The sequence below is a fragment of the Monomorium pharaonis genome, chromosome 6 (genome assembly GCF_013373865.1).
Source record: "Monomorium pharaonis isolate MP-MQ-018 chromosome 6, ASM1337386v2, whole genome shotgun sequence".
Classification (NCBI taxonomy): Eukaryota; Metazoa; Arthropoda; class Insecta; order Hymenoptera; family Formicidae; genus Monomorium; species Monomorium pharaonis.
Window position 1 is genome coordinate 5,561,271 of NC_050472.1, and position 21,162 is coordinate 5,582,432.

Genomic DNA, 21,162 nt, shown 5'->3' on the forward strand with positions numbered 1-21,162 from the left:
AGGCTGACAATTGCAGAAAATATCGAATTTTTACAATACACAGAGTGTTGCAGAAAATATCGAATTTTTACAATACACAGAGTGTTGCAGAAAATATCGAATTTTTACAATACACAGAGTGTTGTAAAAATTAATTTCTGCAATAGGCTGACAATTGCAGAAAATATCGAATTTTTACAATACACAGAGTGTTGCAGAAAATATCAAATTTTTACAATACACAGAGGATTATAAAAAATAATTTCTGCATTAGGCTGACAATTGCAGAAAATATCGAATTTTTACAATACACAGAGCGTTGTAAAAATTAATTTCTGCAATAGGCTGACAATTGCAGAAAATATTGAATTTTTACAATACACAGAGCGTTGTAAAAATTAATTTCTGCAATAGGCTGACAATTGCAGAAAATATCGAATTTTTACAATACACAGAGTGTTGTAAAAATTAATTTCTGCAATAGGCTGACAATTGCAGAAAATATCGAATTTTTACAATACACAGAGTGTTGCAGAAAATATCAAATTTTTACAATACACAGAGAATTGTAAAAAATAATTTCTGCATTAGGCTGACAATTGCAGAAAATATCGAATTTTCACAATACATAGAGTGTTGCAGAAAATATCGAATTTTTACAATACACAGAGTGTTGTAAAAATTAATTTCTGCAATAGGCTGACAATTGCAGAAAATATCGAATTTTTACAATACACAGAGTGTTGTAAAAATTAATTTCTGCAATAGGCTGACAATTGCAGAAAATATCGAATTTTTACAATACACAGAGTGTTGCAGAAAATATCAAATTTTTACAATACACAGAGAATTGTAAAAAATAATTTCTGCATTAGGCTGACAATTGCAGAAAATATCGAATTTTTACAATACATAGAGTGTTGCAGAAAATATCGAATTTTTACAATACACAGAGTGTTGTAAAAATTAATTTCTGCAATAGGCTGACAATTGCAGAAAATATCGAATTTTTACAATACACAGAGTGTTGCAGAAAATATCAAATTTTTACAATACACAGAGAATTGTAAAAAATAATTTCTGCATTAGGCTGACAATTGCAGAAAATATCGAATTTTTACAATACATAGAGTGTTGCAGAAAATATCGAATTTTTACAATACACAGAGTGTTGTAAAAATTAATTTCTGCAATAGGCTGACAATTGCAGAAAATATCGAATTTTTACAATACACAGAGTGTTGCAGAAAATATCAAATTTTTACAATACACAGAGAATTGTAAAAAATAATTTCTGCATTAGGCTGACAATTGCAGAAAATATCGAATTTTTACAATACATAGAGTGTTGCAGAAAATATCGAATTTTTACAATACACAGAGTGTTGTAAAAATTAATTTCTGCAATAGGCTGACAATTGCAGAAAATATCGAATTTTTACAATACACAGAGTGTTGCAGAAAATATCGAATTTTTACAATACACAGAGTGTTCAGAATACAAAAATTATATTATATAATATTCAGAAGAAAACATTACTTACACAAAGAAAAAGAAAGAGGTATAACATACACACATACATATATATGACAAAAATAAAACATGACACAAAGTACTGACTTATCTCAAAAAACTTATTTTCTTTAAAAAATAAAATTTTATGTAATATACTTATCTGATGCTATAACACACGGTACGTTAACCAATTTCCAAATTCGGCACAGCCGTATTTTCCTTTGCAATATAATACACGTACAGAAACACAAATAATTCGCTATTAACCTCGCGCACGTCATTAACTACGAACTGTCATATCATCGCCGTGAAACTCGTAGCGGATTCGACCGTCAATCATTTACGTGGAAAAGCGATGACAAAACGTGCACTTCTCGGATCTACACGACTTTTCTTATAAGAGATTATTATTATTAATCGTACGATTTATAGACATTTTACTTAATATTTATTTATTTTTTACTCTCGCAAAGCGAATAACAGCGATTTATCATCATATCAATATACTTATAGTATACATCAACACTTTATAAGAGACCTGTCACAGGTAAATCTTAATGCCCTCTAGTGTTAAATTCATGTACAGGACATCAACGACGATGACGTGTCTTAAATGAAAAATTTAAAATTCGGTATTTGCGTCAAAATATCTCCACTCGTAGGGCACGTAGAGTAAAAATAAAAAGTTTTCTTATAGAAATCAAACCCAAACTTTCGATTGAGCTTAGTTAGAACTCGATCGATTTAGTCGTTATTGAGATCTGGTAATCTCAGGTGCTCGCAAGTCGCGTACTCGCGTATAATACACGGGGCGGTCTCGCGCTACGCGTTCACTTGGCGCGAGACACTACCGTGTCTCTTGATATATAAAAGTCTCTTCGTTATTCCGCGTGCGTTCGCTAATCGCTCGCTTCTCCATCTTTATATCTGGGGCTCAATTCTATAACCTACCGGCAACTATCGATGTCGTTGAGTGTCTTTGCGCACGTATTTTGATATATGAAAAAATATGCGCGAGCGGTCCAGGACGCGATTTGAAACGTTGCGCTCTACCTCATTCCTCGGCCAACTTCGGGTGATTTCGCGCTACGTCGTTTGGCCGCCCGCCGGTCCGGCATAGTCTGGCGTCGCGCGAAGCGTCGCTTAAATAGAACTTCAGTTAAAATCAGTTAGAATTGGACATTTGGACCTACAGTTTCGTTGTCGTTCGTTTTCACGTGTACATCGTGTTTGTCCCGTTCCTGAGTGCTCGTCATTGCTTCCACCGCAAGTTTCTTCCGCTACGTTAAGTATAATAATAAGACAACCGATTGATCAAAATGGCGTGTCAGATCAGGATCATCAAGTTCCTGCACTACACATTTATTGTCATTTTCGTGGTAAGTATATGTGCCACTGGCACCGGTGAGCCAGAAAACCTACGAAAGTGGCCAAAATTAAAAAAAAATACTCTAATTACGATAAAACTTTGTACTTTAGGTTTTTAAGGTCGCTGAATTTGAGTTCAAATTCAGAATAAAAAAATTAAAAACAATAGATTTAAAATGGTGGAAAAATTGTTAAAAATGCTCGGATTGTGATATGCAAAATGCAAACAAAAAAATGTCTAAATTTTTAGAATATAACAACTGCAATTGCAACAATCCATAAAAATTGTAATTTTTAAAATATATTTCGTGGATATTGCAATGCAATTTGGCTTCTTGTATTTTCTTTTTTAACATAAAAGTTCTCGCCATTTATTATTCAGGATGTTTGATTAAAATGAGTCTCCTCGCTTCTTACGGGGGTGCTTTTTTACTGTGACTCGCCATCTCTCACGAATATTTAAGTCCATAAAATAAGGAAACGTAATTATTTAATATCTTTTAAAGAGAGTCTTTTTTCGCATTAGATATTTCATGTTCCCCTAAAAATTGTGTTTTCTCGTCGCTATTTGGTAATACCACATGCATCATTTAAAAATTCAAACGTTTCAGAAAGACCTGGCAAATTTATGTTATAATTTTTATTATTATTGCTGTGTTGCTTCGACATCAGAAATATACAACAAATCTTTCACATCCTGCAAAAGTGATAACTCTTTGCTTTTCTTAATGTTAAAAATGAGGAAAAATGTATACGTAATACATTATTTTAATTTTTATGAAAAATTCGCGCTAAATATAAGAGAGGACGATAGGATGTCCTCACAGCAATAGCAGTGTCAAGGTCACGATTCGGTTCGCGTCACCGCCATTGCGTCGCCACCGCCACCCACACAACCTCTATTTCAACGCGGCAGCCCAGCAGCCATGTCCATCACCATCACCACCACCGACATCTTCTCAGGTGCATCTGGTGGGGATTTCCACACCGGGTATGTAAGCCGGCTGTTGACAAGTAACCAGTCCATGTCCAGACTTTGGTCTAGACGTTTAGACACTCCGGCTCCTGTTCTCTCCTGCTGACGAGGAAGATTTAGAGTCCTCTTCCCCCGCTGACGTATTCGGCGTCTTCCTTATGGAATCGAAGGCATCCTTTCGTTTCGCCGGAAATTCTCGGCATCCTTTTCTTCTGGAGACAAGAGTGTTTCTCTCTCCGTCGAGCATCCTCGGCTTCTTGTCCTCTTGAAGGAAAGGGTGTATTCTCCCTCCGTCTAGCGTGCTCGACATTCTTACGCCAAGGGGGTATCGTCGGGTGTTCTCGATGAAGGCTTCGGCCATCGAGGGGCATACCTCGTCTCCATCCGGTATACCCTTATTCAGATCTGCTTGTATGGACGGGGATGGTTGTTAGGATGGGCGTTCTCCCTCTCACGACCGTGACGCGTTGATCGCGATTCTTACCCGTTCGTTTGCCACGGTTTAATTCTCCGTCGAGGAAAATATCCCGAGTCGCGTTGTACTCAGGATCGCTAATGCCGTCATATTTTTTAGTTTCTCTAAAAAAACTGGCATTTAAATTTAATTATTTTTTTCAAGAATATCCGTACACATTCGTATATTTAAATCTATATTTTGCTACCTTTTCAAACACTTTAGCAAAAATTGTGTGGTCAAAAAATTTTACGTGGAACTCAGTTTTTCTTGAGATTTTTTGCTAATCATTACTTGCTTCTGCGGAAGATGTTTGTGCCGGCGAAGCGTCGCGCGTCGCCATCGATCAGTCGTAATTTCGAGAAGAAAGTCGAAGTTTCAAGGACGTTGCTATGGATGCTATGATGTCATCTCGGTGACACGTGCACTAGGATCATTCATCCTGGCATAACATAATTCGATACTATCTCGTGGATGAAAGAAAAACTCGGGCTCTTAACTAGAACACGATCAGCGAAGAACTGGAAACAGCGAGGATCGAATATAAAACCCAAAGGGAGCCCGAAAGCGAACAACAATATGCAAACAATTGACAATCGATCATCAGGTGATTATCATTGTTGTTTTATTTAATCATTCGCTTAGTTTTTGTTAAGATTCTTTTTATTAAAATATTTTTCTTTTTGCTGCTTTTTTATTCCTCTGCTCTATCGCTCGCTATTCACAAGATACACAGGAGAATGTCTAACGACAAAGTCGTTCTGAAAGTAGGATTGAAATTATTTATTGCAGGTCAAATCGATTCGACGACGCATTTTGTTTACGTAGTACAAATGCATTAGTCTAGTTGCGGCAATCTCAGAAATCGATTGTAACACGTGTCGTAGCGACATATACTGCGTTTGGCAAAGTAAAACTGAGACGGCGAAGTGCTCTCTTACCTCATTCTATCTTTGTTTAGTAAATAACAAAGACAGAATGCGTTAGTAGAGCCTTCAGACGCCTCAGATTTTCTTGGCCGAATGCACCCACAATAATTTACGTAGAAATAACGCGCGGTCACTATATTTCAACGACAATTTCCAGATGTCTGGGACCGGATCGTACAACGTACATTATATGTATATGCCGGTGGTTGTACACATGCCGCATTTTTGATCTATTTTTATCCTCAAAATATATTAAGCAGTAATTGTTGAATATAATTATTTGGCGATTTGTAACAATTTGTAATCGGACAATTGTTTAAATGTGGCCAGAATCGGATTGAACTAAAATTGTTTTGTCAAATGTACAGAAATATTCTAGCACTGCACATTTTGAAGCAAAGATACCCAGAGTGACTAAGTTAATTTATTTCACTTTTGTAAAGCTCTAAAAAAATTTTTTTAGTTTGTAAAATCTATATATTCTACATCTATACATTTTATGTAGAATTTAAAATCTCTATTCTTTTTAACTATTTAATAAAGCCTATTATATACAAAGTTTTAAATAGAGTTTTTAAACAGTAAAATATTAAGTGGGTTTCTTATTCAGTCCAGGTATTTCACTAATTGCGATTAATCTTTTTTAACATTTCTGTTATATCGTGCACAGTAATATATGTAATAACTTAAGTCTCTAGTGGATTTTGATAATAGGGTGAAAGGGGAGGGGAGGATTTAATAAAATTTTTCGAACATCGGACATTGGACAGTTTGAACATAGTGAATCTTATACATAAGAATTTAATCTATGTAAACGCCCGTGTTAATCGACCTGCAACATTTTACTTAAATTTTTTAACCGATTCAGTAAGACTAGGTTTTTTAATTTAGAAAGGGGAGGGTTTAATCCCAAACCCTTCCTCCTTAGAATCCGCTAGAGACTTACGTTATTTTTAATGTTTATTTTAACGCAAAGAAATTGCAATGTAATAAGCTTTGTTCAGTATGGAAACGTTCACATATGACGGAAACCATATGAAAAGAATAAAATTATATAAAATTGTTATAACAATAAAATAAAAATATTAGATATATGTATGATGATGCAAATACAAAATGCCTTGTTGCAGCTATACGGTCTGGCCATCTGTTTTTCCGTCCTTTCGTTGAGCAAAGAAGACGATTATGTCGAAAACCTGGATGAAAGTACGTCCTCGCCAATTTACGCCATTATGACGATCATCGTCGGTATCATTATCATCGTCATTGCTTGCATGGGATTCTGCGGCGCGTATCGCGAGAATTATCGTATGCTAATGACGGTAAGCCTTCTAGCAAAATTTCATCCTTCGTTATGCAAGTCGACGGAAAGTTTGACTTTCGATCTTGAATTGTATTTGTGTCTTCTAACTAATGTTTCATAAACACAATCCTAAAAATAAGTCAAGTTCACTATAAGTTCGAAATACCGTTTGGAAATTACAATATGTTGCATTTATTAAATCAAGGATAACTAAAAAGTGAAGGTTGAAATTTGTTATATTTATTTCTAGCTTAAATTTCAGTTTAATTTGTGGCGTTTATTACTTCAAAAATGTAGTGTCAAGTTATTTTCTACCACCTGGATATATTCTAGACAATTATAATGCACATGTGGTCCATTTAAATACGATTATTACGATTGCACTGATTAAATGGCACGATTATTTGACACGCGCCAGCTTTGTCCGCCTGAAAAGAATTAAAAAGTTATGGCAATTGATTTGTTTCTTCCGCGTAGTTTGTAGATTTGCTCACAACGTTCGTGATCTTATACATGTTTATCACGATCTGCGTGTTTGCTCAAACGGGATATATTGACGATGTTAAAACGAAATACCGAGCACACTTTGTTCACTACAACGACAGTCAACAGCAAAGGATTTATGTGAATGCCGTTCAAAAAGGGGTAAGACTTTTAGAATATATTTAATATACAATTTATATTATAATATTTTACTTTACAAGATTTTGAAACTATGTTTTTTTGTGCAACATACCTGCACTGTCACACGACTCTGGAATGCTACGAATGATTTATATCTGAAATGACAGAATATAAAGTAATTCACAATATACCATCTAAATATCTTTGAGAAGCATTCATAAATTTATAAGTAGATATTTATAAATGGATGATACTTTAATGTGAAATGTACTTTTACAGTTGCAGTGCTGTGGTGTTGATTATTCTGACGATTTCCAAAACATCCTAGATATTGATATCCCAGGAAGTTGCTGCGGTAAAGAGTCTGAAGAAAATTCTACTTGCAGTAAAGATGAATCTTATGAAAGAGGTTGCGTATTAGCGTTGAAAAAGATCATGCAGATTTTTTTTACGAAGGAGCGTGGCATCACTATCGGTATTGTTGTTATAGAGGTAAGAGAGAGAGAGAGAGAAAGAGAAATTCCAAACTTAATAAAAAAGTTAAATAAAATTGTAAAATTGTCGCATTTGTATAGTAATAAAATAATTGAACATTTATTGTAGTTTAAAAAAAGTTTTATTGCCCATTCTGATATGGATTATATAATTCATGCAAAATAAACATGTATAATATTTCTGTGTAAAAAAAATTCATTCAAATGCTAATTTAAAGTTAATATATTTTCTGTTATTACGTTTTTGATAGCTTGAAATAACTTCAAAACAGTATTAGTCTGGTTATTTTAATACTTTACAATCTAATATATAAAAGTAGACGTAAAAAGTAAAAAAGATTTCTTAATTATTTTGGTGAATATTTATCACAGTATAAGTCATTTCATTCCAGATCAAAGGTGCCAACACAGAGTGAACTTGCTGTATCTACTTATACTGTGATATTTATCTAGAATAATGTTAATGTAGCAAAAATGAAAGCATTTAAGATTAAATATCCAAGTTTCTAATATTATATCAAAGATATGTTTGATTCTCGAGTTGTTATTTCCGTGTGAAAATCTTGCAGTAATTACATATGTTCTTTCTTAATTTTTTTCAGGTGATTGGCATCGTTTTTGCATCATGGTTGGCGAATTTCATAAAAAATCCCGAACACAAAAATGATAGCGTATAAAAGTGGAGAACTGCGCATAGAACGCCGCTTTGCGCTGCAGGCTTTCAATATGAAATAATAATCTTACAGTCATCTTACTATCGTCAACGTCTGATTCGTCTATAAGATGTTATAGAATGCTTGCACTTTACAGCAAGACAAATTAATTTTTTCATTCTTTAAGAAAAAGAACACAGAGTCTCTTTTTTCGTTTTTTTTTCCAGTTTTTTGTGTTTCTAGTTTCTTTTTAGTCGTGATTAAAGATAAAAGTAATGTTTTTCCGTTGAAAGTTATTTTTCTATTACAAGAATTTAATACAGAATTTGGCGTACGACCCGGTAATGCGTATTACCATAACTATTACGGGATCTCAGACTTTCTTTTTTATCTGTAAAAATAACTTTTTTATCTGGTTATATATATATATATATATATATATATATATATATATATATATACACACATACATACATATACATATATAAATTTTTTTTTAATGTTACTTTAATTTATGTTTATACCTGTAATAAGTGTTACGCGGTAATGAGTGTTACCATAACTATTGACGGGTCTCAAATTTTCTTTTTTATCTGTGAAAATAACTTCTTTATATGGTTATATATGTACATTCATGTATATATTTTTTTAATGCCGCTTTAATTCATGTTTATACCTGTTATACTTGTTCTAGATAATAGTTCAAAAATAAAAAAATTCTTCGACAATTGTTTAATACGCATATATAGAATTGTTTCATATGATAGTTAGTCCATGAACAAACATACATCACAAATTAAAGTACCTTTGCGAGGATGGAGATGTAAAATGGAGGGTGAAAAGCAAATGAGTAATAGTATTTTACAAAGTTAATATTATATTTTAAAAACATTTTTTTATATGATGAATTGTTTACACAATTGTACCTGCGGAGACATTGCCGCTGTTATAAAACATGGAATTCTCGTATGTGTCTTTATATAAAAATTTACTTTGTTTGTACAGTACAGTATAGAAATTGTCTACAAATATATATACATATAATATTTTATCTTGTAAAATACTTTATCTAAAAAATTCCACCCTATTCTCGAGCAAAAATAACTTATTATAGCTGCAAGAAAGATCATTAAAATTATGCTATCTTTACGCTTTGCTAAACATGTTTTTTCGTTTGAAAATTTTATCCGACTTTTATCTTGCTAATGGAGATCATTATGAATCACTACTAATTGTAAGTCTGTTAAAATATGTACGTCAGCAAGATTTTAATTTTATCACTTCTGTGTATAATTGGATATTGGAACACAGTTTGTCTTTAATAAACATATAATTATAATATAATATACATATTAATTACAATATATATACTATTGTGTAAACAAAATTTTTTTTAAAGATAACTTTATTTTTATTTCTTATTTATTATTCATAAACTTTGTTTTTAATTCAAATGTAAATTTTATTTTAAATAATTTGAAAGTATGAGAATTTAGAAGTAGATTATTTAATTACAGAGAACCTAATTTGATGAGATACAATCAAGTTCAGATATAAAATGTATGTATGTATGTACTAAAGAAACAAATTAATTCTAAACTTTTTTATGTTTTTCTTTTTCTTTCCAAGTCATTAAGAATTATAAATTAAAATTATCTTCTTGATCTGCTCTCCCTCTACAACTTGTTGATCAAAAGATCATGCACGGGCTAAAAAGAGACACACTAAAAGAGAATGTATAAAAGGATACTTTGATTTTATATGTGGCATTAAGAGTGCGTTTTGAGGAAACATTTCAAAAATAATTTTGCTAGTATAAAAACTTTAGCATAAAAGGTCGATTGTTTTGCATTACGTTTGATTCATCTTCGTCGTACATTAGTTAAAATTATTTTGTTGTTTGATGTAGTTTTGTGCTACTTTGCAGAAAAATCTTTCTATGAGAAATGTTTGCAATATTCTTTACTTTTATGTTTGTAACAGCATATGCGGCAAATGAAATACGTAAGTTAATAATAATAAGTATTTGTTACACGTTTATATTTCGATTTTAATTTATTTAATAAAGAGTGAAAGAAATACGTTTGTTTTAAAATTGTATCATTTTATATTGTGTAAACAGATCTTAACGCGATAATTAAGTAGTTTAACAATTTGGCAAATCTTAACAATAAAAATTAATAAACAACTAATAACTCATTTTGTTAAAGATAAGTTTAACGTTAATTGCAGTATATATAATATAAGAATATAGGTTAGATTATTTACTTTTTTTTACATAAATCTAAATATTATATATTTTACTTTTTCTGTAAAATTTTCAGGTTTGAAATAAAGTTTCACAATCTTATACTTTTTATAAATCTCGACAGAAATGTATAGTATACACCGAAAAAATGTATACACCGATTGTATTTTCGAGAATTACACTTTGCAAATTATTTAACACATATCTTTAACTTATTATTTATTAATTAAAAAATATTTGTTTTTATAAAAATATTTTTTTAAACTTGGAATTTATATTTTTAAACAAATGTTTGTAGACAATGACGTAGACTACGTTTTATTTTGTTTTTGCAACAATTGTATCAATATATTAGAATTTAATGTAGTCAGTGCAGTTTAGTGTTTGATCTATAAATAATAAAACGGGAATAAAAAGATGTCTCAGATAACATATGTTTTATAGAGCAGTATTTATTATTTTTTACTAATTAATTTTTAATCTTCGCAAAATTAAAAAACAGTGTGTTTAAATAAAATTTAATATTTTAAAATTGCATTTTTTTACGTATTTGTAGAAAATAAGTCTTAGAGGAAGTTTTATGAAATCTTATTTTACTTATGTTTTATAACAATTAAGAATATTTGCTAATAATTTGTCTTTTAACCCATTGCGGTTACTAGGAGTTTAATAAATCTCACGCTAAGTTTATATTTATGTATCTTTAAACATAAAAAGAAACAAATTTATTTACTTTATTTTGCTTTCTATAAATTATCTCTTTAAGTTTACATTTTTGGTTATAATATATTATTTTAAACTTAATAGAAAACATTTTTTCAATGTTTTCATCGCTGTGCTCTTTGACTTCCTGAACGATATATTAGCGAACTGTGAAATTCATTGTGTAATTATTTGAAAATAGAAGGTGAGCCAAATTTTTTTGGGGTACATGGCTATATTGGGTACAGGTACCTCATTTATTTTAGTTAGATTTTATACACAAATAATTTTTGTTAAAGTTGCAAGATTTTTTCTTTGAGTGTCTTTTTCTCTTCTATTAAAATATAGTAAATATTATTTGTTACATTTTATATAAAATACTTAAAATAACATTTTAATAATACAAAATTGTAATTTTGCAGCAATAAAAAATATTTTTGCTTAGAAGTTTGTGTTTAAGTAATAACTATTATACATGTAAAATCACTACTTTAATTAATTTAGTAGTACTTTTTTGTTATTTAGCGAAAAATTGACACAAAAATTAGAAGAAAATTATACAGAAGCTACGTAACTTTGTTTAGTACATTGAAATATAATTATTAACAAATACTTCAAATAATTCAAATAGTTATATACGTTACATTATTATTTAATTTCATTTTTCATTATTTGAAATATTTGAATTGATATTGGTACTATACAAAAGTAAGTAAAATAAGTTTGCTTTCCGCTTTTTTACTGTTATCTACCTTATTAAATATTTAATCCAAACTACAAGCTAAACTAAATAATTTGAACTTTTTCTAGCTTCCTACATCCACATATGTGGTCGAAAAGATTCCAACTACAGTCAATGCTTTGCAGACAACACTAATAGTGTGAAGAGTTATATTTGCACAGGAATACCGGAATTAAATCTTCCTCCGCAAGAACCAATAATTATTGACAAAATTGATGTTTTTGACACGGATAATCTGAAATTGTCTGTCAAAAACTCAAAAATAAAAGGATTTTGTAATTTCGATGTAACTTCTCTAAATGTATCTTCTGACAGGCTTCATTTCGAGATTGGTGGCATAATAAAAAATCTTTCTATGGACTCCGTTTATAACTTTGACATACGTTTACTGGTGTCACTTGCTAATGAAGGACTAATTCACTTTACTTCAGGTATCATAAAATAGTCAATCTTATATCAAACACAAGTTTATTAAAAATATTTACTTTAACATAAAAATTTATAATTAGTTTCTTTCATAAAAATTATTAATTTATGTTTTCTTTCGTAGATAACGTATACGGAAAGATAAGTGTAGATGCGAAAGAAGTAATGAAGAACGGTAAAAAACAATTATATCTATCAAAAGTAAATTCTATTCTCAACATAAAAAAATTTAATTATGAGTTTGATGAAAGCGAGAAAAACTTAAATCAACTACACGAAGTTTTTACCAAAATCATAAACGATAATTCACAGGAAATAATTAATATAATTACGCCAAAATTAGAAGAGACGCTCTCTAAACTTTTTATTTTTGTTTTTAACACTATTGTCTACAACAGATTTGAACAATTGTTTCCCGATGAAGCATAAAACGTCTCAGATATTCATATTTTGTTCTTATATTTGGAATGATTCATTTTTAGATACTGTATGGATCATTTCATTTACTACGGAGTATTTAAAAATATATATAAACCTAACACAATCTTATATTTAAGCTCCGACTATGAATACAAGATATTGAAATTCTTCATCATCAAGTCGTTTTATGCATCCCATAGTGCAATCCGATTTAATTAAAGAAAAATTAAAATATGTTATCTGTAATATATTTTCATTATATTATTTTATATCTTATAATGCGTTCTGATTTAACTAAAAAAGAATTAAAATATATTAGCTATAATATATTTTAATTATATTAATTAATAACAATATTATAAAAAAAGCAAAATGTTTTATTTAGGTTAGATAAAAGAAATATCGTTTAATCATTATATAGATTAATAGCACAGATTATTATTTAATTATAAATTACTATCGTAATAGATTAGTGTAAAATAATATGAAATAGAAATGTTATTTTTATCTTTGTATTACTTTGAACGTTATACTTATTACAATAAAAATTTAAAATTATGTTATCTGATACGTAATAGTTGCAAAACACATATTTAAGAATTGGTATATTTAATTCTTGTCAACATATATTAGTAAAATTATAATGTCATATTTTGTAATCATAAAATTTTATACTTGAAATTACACATGTCTGTGAAATTAAACAATGTCTCTTACTTAACAATATTTAAAAATTAGGATCGATAAAATAAGAATTGATGTTCAATGTAAAGATAAAAGAATTTATATTACTCTTGGCGCCTAATAATATAATAAGCATTAGTATTATTAAAAAACTAGCTTTTTCGCTCGCGCTTCGCGCTGGCTCAAAAGCTCTTACTTCACGCAAACATATATATAAGTACCGCGTCTGTTTCAAAACAAACATAATGTGCTGAAAACTATTACAGACATTTTTTTCGAAACGCAAACATGAGTAAAAGTAAGAAGAAAACAATTTATGGACGGAAGAAAGGTCGCTAACCAAAACTACGTTTGGAATAGCAGAAAATCTAGTCAGCTTTGATTGCGATAACAACGTACATTTAAGAAATGTGATCAGAAGTGATAATATATTCTCTACTAGACTTTAATTTACATTTCAATATTTGCATTTGTGTTTCATCAAGCAAATTAAATTTACATATATATCTATATATTATAAGAGAGAAGAAAAAGATTCTTTAAATTAGTTATTTTCAAATATTTTTCTCAAAGGAGGCACGCTAAATCATTTCTGGGTATGTCATCTCTATTTCACTATATCTTGATTTTGCACGTCTCGATGTTCAAGGAGTACCATTCGGTTCAGGACATCGGTAGTTTCTTCGTCGTTCGAAGGATTCTTCTCTTACTATTTCAGAAAAAAATATAATGCTTTTATAGAAATAGTTTAGATATCCAAATGTAACACATGTTGATCGTGACGCAACTTACCTCTTCCTATCTCTTCTTCCTCCTCGATATCTTCTTCGCCGGTATGGTCGATATGGTTAAAAACTGAATTATAAAATTAAGTAATTTTATTATTATTTTATTTTTACATACTAATTATTTTAAAGAAATTTATTTATTATTATATTATTTAGAAGCAAAATTTTGTATATTTGATATAGTTTAGATTGTTATATCTATATGATGCGCTTACATTACGCTATTGTTATGATTATACATGAATGTTATATTTACGATCTGGCATTCCATGAATTCTTCTATGTTCTTCTGCTCTACGTTGAGCAGCTCTTAAACGAGCTTGATAAGAACGTGGTTGATAGCCTTCTTCTTCGATTTGTCTTCTTCTTCTTTCTGGACTCGGAACATATTCGGCAAAGAGTGCTTCTCTTGCGGGTGATACTGGAGAGGGTTGTACAAATTCTCTTGGAGGTGGTTCTGGAGAAGGTTGTACAAATTCTCTTGGAGATAAATCGCCTGAAGAAAGTTGTACAAATTCTCTTGGAGTAAAATATTATAGGAAATGTAATGAAGTAAAATAATCTAAATGTAACACATGTCAATCATGACGCAACTTACGTCTTTCTATGTCTTCTTCCTCGATATCAACTTCGCCGATATGGTCAATATGGTTAAAAATTGAAGAACAAAATTAAATAATTTTATTATTATTTTATTTGACATACTGATTATTTTAAACAGAAATTTATTTATTATTTTATTATTTGGAAGCAAAATTTGGTATATTTGATATAGTTTAGATTGTTATATTTATATGATGCGCTTACATTACGCTATTGTTATGATTATACATGAATGTTATATTTACGATCTGGCATTCCATGAATTCTTCTACGTTCTTCTGCTCTACGTTGAGCAGCTCTTAAACGAGCTTGATAAGAACGTGGTTGATAGCCTTCTTCTTCGACTTGTCTTCTTCTTCTTTCTGGACTAGGAACATATTCGGCAAAGAGTGCTTCTCTTGCGGGTGATACTGGAGAAGGTTGTACAAATTCTCTTGGAAGTGGTTCTGGAGAAGAATGTACAAATTCTCTTGAAGGTAAATCACCTGGAGAAAGTTGTACAAATTCTCTTGGAGTGAAATATTAGAGAAAATGTAATGGAGTAAAAATCTAAATGTAACACATGTCAATCATGATGCAACTTACGTCTTCCTATGTCTTCTTCCTCGATATCAACTTCGCCGATATGGTCAATATGGTTAAAAATTGAAAAACAAAATTAAATAATTTTATTATTATTTTGACATTATTATTTTATTTGACTGATTACTTTAAACAGAAATTTATTTATTATAATATTATTTGGAAACAAAATTTTGTATATTTTGATATAGTTTAGATTGTTATATCTATATATGATGCGCTTGCATTGCGCCATTGTTATGATTATACATGAATGTTATATTTACAATCTGGCATTCTACGAATTCTTCTACGTTCTTCTGCTCTACGTTGAGCAGCTCTTAAACGAGCTTGATAAGAACGTGGTTGATAGCCTTCTTCTTCGACTTGTCTTCTTCTTCTTTCTGGACTCGGAACATATTCGACAAAGAATTCTTCTCTTGGAGGTGATACTGGAGGAGGTTGTACAAATTCTCTTAGAGGGTGTATATTTTATAAATTTTGTATATTTTGATATACTTTAGATTATTATATTTATGTGTGATGCACTTACATTACGCTATTATTATGATTATACGTGAATGTTATATTTACCATCTAACATTCTTCGACGTTCTTCTCCTCTACGTTGAGCAGCTCTTAAACGAGCTCGATAAGAACGTGCTTCATATACTTGTATTCTTTCTGGACTATGAACATATCTGGCATGTCTTATATTATTATACATAATTATTAATGTTACAGAACAAACATCTACTTTGTAATTTTGAAAATATTGGGCCAAAAAATTATGTAAATTTTTAAGATAATATCAAAATTGTCGCATGACGTTAGCCAATTAAGAATCGATCGTCATGTTTTTCTTATCATCCTTCACAATACTCATAAAGATACAAATTTTGTTCTTCAGCGGTTCAGCTATCGACCACATCCACCATATCGATGAATTTAATTATCAAAGAAGAATTCCATATTTTAGAATTCCAAAATATGAAATTTTCGGAAAAAAATGTCGAAAAATATTGCTCTTGTTTGGAGAAATGGGCCATAACTTTTTTTACTTGCTTTGTAGATCAATTCTGACACCGGTATTCGAAAGAGGAGATTTCAACCTATTGAAAATTCTATGTCAAGTTTTTCTTCTACGACGTCTATGTAAAAAGTTTGAGCGTTAAACGTGAAGAAAAAATAGTGGACATTTGGGCCGAAATGGGTTAAAATTTAATTAAAAATATTTTTGTTTTTCGAAGTTTCTAGTTTTACAATAATATGTCCAATGGTATAGTAACGATTTAACAGAAAAAATCCCTTTAATTTATCTGTTCAGAATTGGCGATATTCAATCCAAGAAGTACTTTAATTTAAAAATATTTATTATAAAGAAAAAAATCATACGTCGTTGAACTTGCTAAATTTAAATTGTGTTTGCTAGAATGACAGGCAGTTAGTCAAAATGTAGTCGAAAGAAAATCCATAGACCAAGCAAGATAGACAGGATGCTGTTATCTTCTTTTCCAAAGATAACGTTGATCTCCAATGAACTAATTCAAACTAAACATAGAAGTTGATCTAAAAGCAACCTTAGCTGACCAGATATCGATTTTCTCATCTTTACGTTTCACATTTTTATCTTAATCCTATTATTGTTGAAAATATTTATGCTGTAATTTATGCTTTTATATTTAAAATATTTTTATATTCTTTCATATCAGCTCCAGCTGGTATAGAAAGACTTCCTTGACTCAGATAATTTATTTATTATTATAATTTATTATCCTATTTTTATTTTTTATTCTTGTTAACTATTTATATTTAAATATTAATTCATATAAATAAAAAATATCAGGAATCAATATTCTAAAAAATAAATCAAAGTCTTTCAAGAATACATGCAAATAATTACGCTGGTAATAATAAAAACATAAAAAATTCGATTCATTATATATAATTAAAAACGTAATATTGTAGTTTATTTGTCATTATCTACAAATAATATCGATAGATTACATGGAAAAATAATATTGCTATATGGTCAATAAAAATGTATGAGCAATAACAATACATGAAGAGTAAATTTTCATTTTTTTTAAATTTTGGCATATTTAATTTAAAATCTTTTCAGTTATATAATATAATAAAGTCATAAGAGATTTTAGAGTCTCCTCTCCAGTTGGAACAATCTCTTCAGGCGGTAGCAAGTAGCCGTAACGCGATGTATCGCGCAATTTGTAGACAAACGCGATGGGCTTGTTCAGAATACGTGTGACATAATCTATACTAGTACCGTCTGCTATACCTATAAATAATTTTACATTTGTTATAATATTATGATATTTTTTAAATAGAGCAATTATATATCTAACTAACAAAATAAAATAATAACCATTTTAGTTTTCTGTACATACATGAACAAGAAATACATAAAAATGATTTTAAACGAGATAAATTATTCCAGATAATTATGCATCTACTTGCTGACCTGTCAAATTGCTAACAGTTCCAACCTGATAATGGGTACCGTGTTGCCATTTAAGTACGTTGGCTGCTTCTGTAGCGATACGCATCTAGAATGACAAATATTACATTGATTCCCATTATTTAATCACATTGAATGTGCAAATAATATATGTTACCGTATCAATAGCAAACAGAGCCTGAAGAATGTATTTTATGCAAAAAAGTATAATCTATATAAAGCCATAAAAACAATCAAATATTGATTCAAATTTTATTTGATGTGAAATATATTATTTCTTTTTATCTTAAGTATTTTTCAAAAACAAGATTCTTTTTTATCATTGCAATTTTTTTACCAGCCAATCATAATTGGGAACAGTATGTTCTAGCGTATAGGCGTAAGGGATCATCAATTTTTGTCCATAACTTTGGAACGAAACGTATGTGTCAATGCGCCGTTTGGACATAAATATAGATATACTTTCTATTTCTCTTTCCGAGAATGGCTTACTTCCAGGATAATTTTCAGCGCAAGGATTTTTAATAGTATTAGAATCTGCAAATATCAAATTATTACAATATTACTATACAAATGGATCTCATAATGTCATAAGTTCCTCGCTCTAAAAATCTGAAGATTTAATAACGTTTTTCTACTTGTTACATTCTTTTATTCGCCCAATATATACTTACTATTCCATAAATAACCCCAGTTCCTATTAAGATCCGATCCATTGCAGATCGCACTAGACGGTTGAAGTGTTTTACTCCATAATCTGTCCTGAAAATCGTTAAAGAAAGCTCACATACGTAATATTAATTTATAAAATTGCAAATAATGCTGTGTAAAATAAATCTTACGTCAGTAAATGTATACTCATATCCATCAGGATTGAGTACTGGAAAGATATACCAATTATGACTCTCAGCTACACGTCTCACAAGCATATCATTGCTTGTCAATAATGCTTGCAAGATGTACATGACAGTCGCCGGCGAAATCCATTCCCTGCCGTGCATGCCACCCTCGATGAAAACTGTAGGCTTTTCTTCACCATTCTTTATGTGTACGCCTCCAATAATATAATTTTTATATGTACAACATATCGGAATGTATTCCACGTTATCATGCTCTCTAGCCAAGTGAATCATGTGTAAGTTGATTTTGTTGAATCTGTGATAGTCTTTAAAATTAAAGCTTTTCGATGGATGCTGGGGGATCGTTTTGTCGACTAGTTCCTGGATATTTTCAATTTTGACTGTATAAGAAAATTTGAAAATGCTTAAAATTTCGGTGAATTCCGTCAGTTTGTGAGGGGGTACCATAATGTCCACTTCTTGGTTTATGAAACTTGGTTCTTGCCAATAATTAAACTGTAAATAAGGTAAAGTTGTGCGATTTTCTTTAAAATATAATCTTAAGCCTATTGACAAAATTTCATATTTCTTAAAGCTTTTTTATTTTAAGTTTTTTTTTTATAAATCAAATATCTGTCCATAAAATTGATTTTATTTATTTTATAGAAACATAAAATGCATAATAATTTCTATTTTGAGCAAAATTTATTAGTGTGAAATTCACTTTCGTGTTGGAAGAGAAATTGCAAATTTTTATTATCTTTTTGTTTTTATCTAATTTTATTTAATCTCACTTACTGATCCATCATGTTTCAACAAATGAAGAATGCTCAGTTGTGCTTGTGATGCCGGGACAAGGCTGAAGAGTTTGTAATTTTCATATGTCACCTTAGCAACAGCTAGACCCGTGATTATAATAAACAATGCTATTATTCTCCACATGATAACTATATACGAATAAATTTCTCTGAATTAGTAAATTGTGAATATATTTCTACATTACATAAGTGCATTACATTATTCTTATTATAAGATAACTTTATTATTAATAATTGTTATTTGTTACATGTTCATATACATATAACTCTTGCGCGTCAGAATTTTAATTTTTTAGACATCGATTTACTGGTTACAAAACAATAATTTCCTGTTTGTCAGTTATTGTTTCAATTTTTTATGTATGTACATATGTATACAATATTTGAATCGTATAATTCTGATAATGTATAGGAACATGTAACAGTTTTGCATATACATAATATATTAAAAACACATTAATAAGAATTTTAAGGGTGAAGATATATGCTTAATATTATAAGTGTTATGTGTATATTACAAGACGATATCAAAATATACTCAAATTATGAAATACTTTTTACAAATATTTATAATCTAAAATAAGAATCATGCGTGATCAAACCTGCTTAATTCAATGCGTTTTGCTAGGAATGACTGAAGCCTGACAGTCAAAATCTAGTCAAATGAGAATTGATAGAACAAGCAAGAAAGGCAGGATGCTGTTATCTTCTTCTCCGAAGACAACGTTGATCTCCAACGAACCGAGTCAAACTGAACGTACAAGCTGTCCTAAAAACTGACTTAGCCAGGAAAGACATCAGTTTGACACAGATTAGGTCCAAATAAAATTTATTAGATATAAAGATGAGAGTCTAATACAATCTACAATGCATTTTTATAAATTAAACTAAACAGATCTTATATAAATTTTAAAAGAATGTATAATTATCATATTTTTGTTCAATATCTGTTTATTTTGTATATGTTTATGTATATATTGTGTTTATCAAATATGTGTTTATCAAAACCATATATTTATAACACAAATACACAAAGACACAAATACTCAATTTCACATCTCTGTATAAAAGTTGCACTTGTTTTTAAACTAATAGCATGAACATTCTAAAAATAAAATATATAATAATTTATCTTAGATTCATCGATATATTATGCTTATTATAAATTAAGCTTTTAATTAATTTACAAGATAGATGAAGTATAACATCGTTGATTGTTATTGAGTTTTATTCACAAAGAATACGAGAATTTATACTTTTTCTGTCTATACTTCTAATTTTTGTAAAAATTTGGTAACCATGTATAGTATATAGAAATCTTACGTAAAATCCTATATGTATTTTAACTTAGTTTTTTCAAAAGTGGTCGACTATTCCCTTTTTGTGTTTAATTTGCACTGCCACGCGATGAAATTCTTATCCGATATTGTTTTAAACTCGTATTTCGCGCCTTTGCCGGCAAACAATGCGTATAAAAGATGAGCCGGAACGTTTCTCGAAATTTATGAATCATCCAACGGTGTTATCGCCTATAATCATAAAGGTGATCGATATCGCCA

At 29.8% G+C, this 21,162-nt stretch overlaps 4 protein-coding genes across 6 annotated transcripts; 2 read left to right on the forward strand and 2 right to left on the reverse strand.

Annotated features, from left to right (window-relative positions):
* Positions 1–1,583: 1,583 nt before the first annotated feature.
* LOC105838287 (CD63 antigen) lies at positions 1,584–8,690 on the forward strand. Its single transcript, XM_036288389.1, has 5 exons — positions 1,584–2,874; positions 6,353–6,544; positions 7,003–7,170; positions 7,429–7,641; positions 8,246–8,690. The coding sequence occupies exons 1-5, from the start codon at positions 2,815–2,817 to the stop codon at positions 8,318–8,320; spliced, it is 708 nt and encodes a 235-aa protein (XP_036144282.1). The 5' UTR covers positions 1,584–2,814; the 3' UTR covers positions 8,321–8,690.
* A 72-nt stretch (positions 8,691–8,762) lies between these two features.
* Positions 8,763–12,950, forward strand: LOC118646098. The gene is made up of 3 exons (XM_036288391.1): positions 8,763–10,300; positions 12,057–12,419; positions 12,539–12,950. Exons 1-3 carry the CDS (start codon positions 10,243–10,245, stop codon positions 12,841–12,843), a joined length of 726 nt encoding a protein of 241 aa, XP_036144284.1. The 5' UTR covers positions 8,763–10,242; the 3' UTR covers positions 12,844–12,950.
* A 952-nt stretch (positions 12,951–13,902) lies between these two features.
* LOC118646027 (vicilin-like seed storage protein At2g18540) lies at positions 13,903–17,271 on the reverse strand. Of its 2 annotated transcripts, none has more exons than XM_036288256.1 (8): positions 16,065–17,271; positions 15,758–15,922; positions 15,495–15,524; positions 15,155–15,355; positions 14,905–14,934; positions 14,563–14,802; positions 14,311–14,373; positions 13,903–14,227 (listed from the first exon to the last, which is right to left on the reverse strand). In XM_036288256.1, exons 1-8 carry the CDS (start codon positions 16,195–16,197, stop codon positions 14,163–14,165), a joined length of 927 nt encoding a protein of 308 aa, XP_036144149.1. In that variant the 5' UTR covers positions 16,198–17,271; the 3' UTR covers positions 13,903–14,162. The 2 variants fall into 2 exon arrangements, with proteins under 2 accessions (XP_036144149.1, XP_036144148.1); XM_036288255.1 differs by having other exon boundaries at positions 15,155–15,394.
* Positions 17,272–17,413: 142 nt separating this feature from the next.
* LOC105834769 (zinc carboxypeptidase) lies at positions 17,414–21,093 on the reverse strand. 2 transcript variants are annotated; one of them, XM_036288254.1, is made up of 7 exons: positions 20,206–21,093; positions 19,584–19,732; positions 18,789–19,301; positions 18,621–18,708; positions 18,284–18,483; positions 17,950–18,034; positions 17,414–17,766 (listed from the first exon to the last, which is right to left on the reverse strand). In XM_036288254.1, the coding sequence occupies exons 2-7, from the start codon at positions 19,725–19,727 to the stop codon at positions 17,573–17,575; spliced, it is 1,224 nt and encodes a 407-aa protein (XP_036144147.1). In that variant the 5' UTR covers positions 19,728–19,732; positions 20,206–21,093; the 3' UTR covers positions 17,414–17,572. The 2 variants fall into 2 exon arrangements, with proteins under 2 accessions (XP_036144147.1, XP_028046670.1); XM_028190869.2 differs by having other exon boundaries at positions 19,584–21,093.
* Positions 21,094–21,162: the final 69 nt, after the last annotated feature.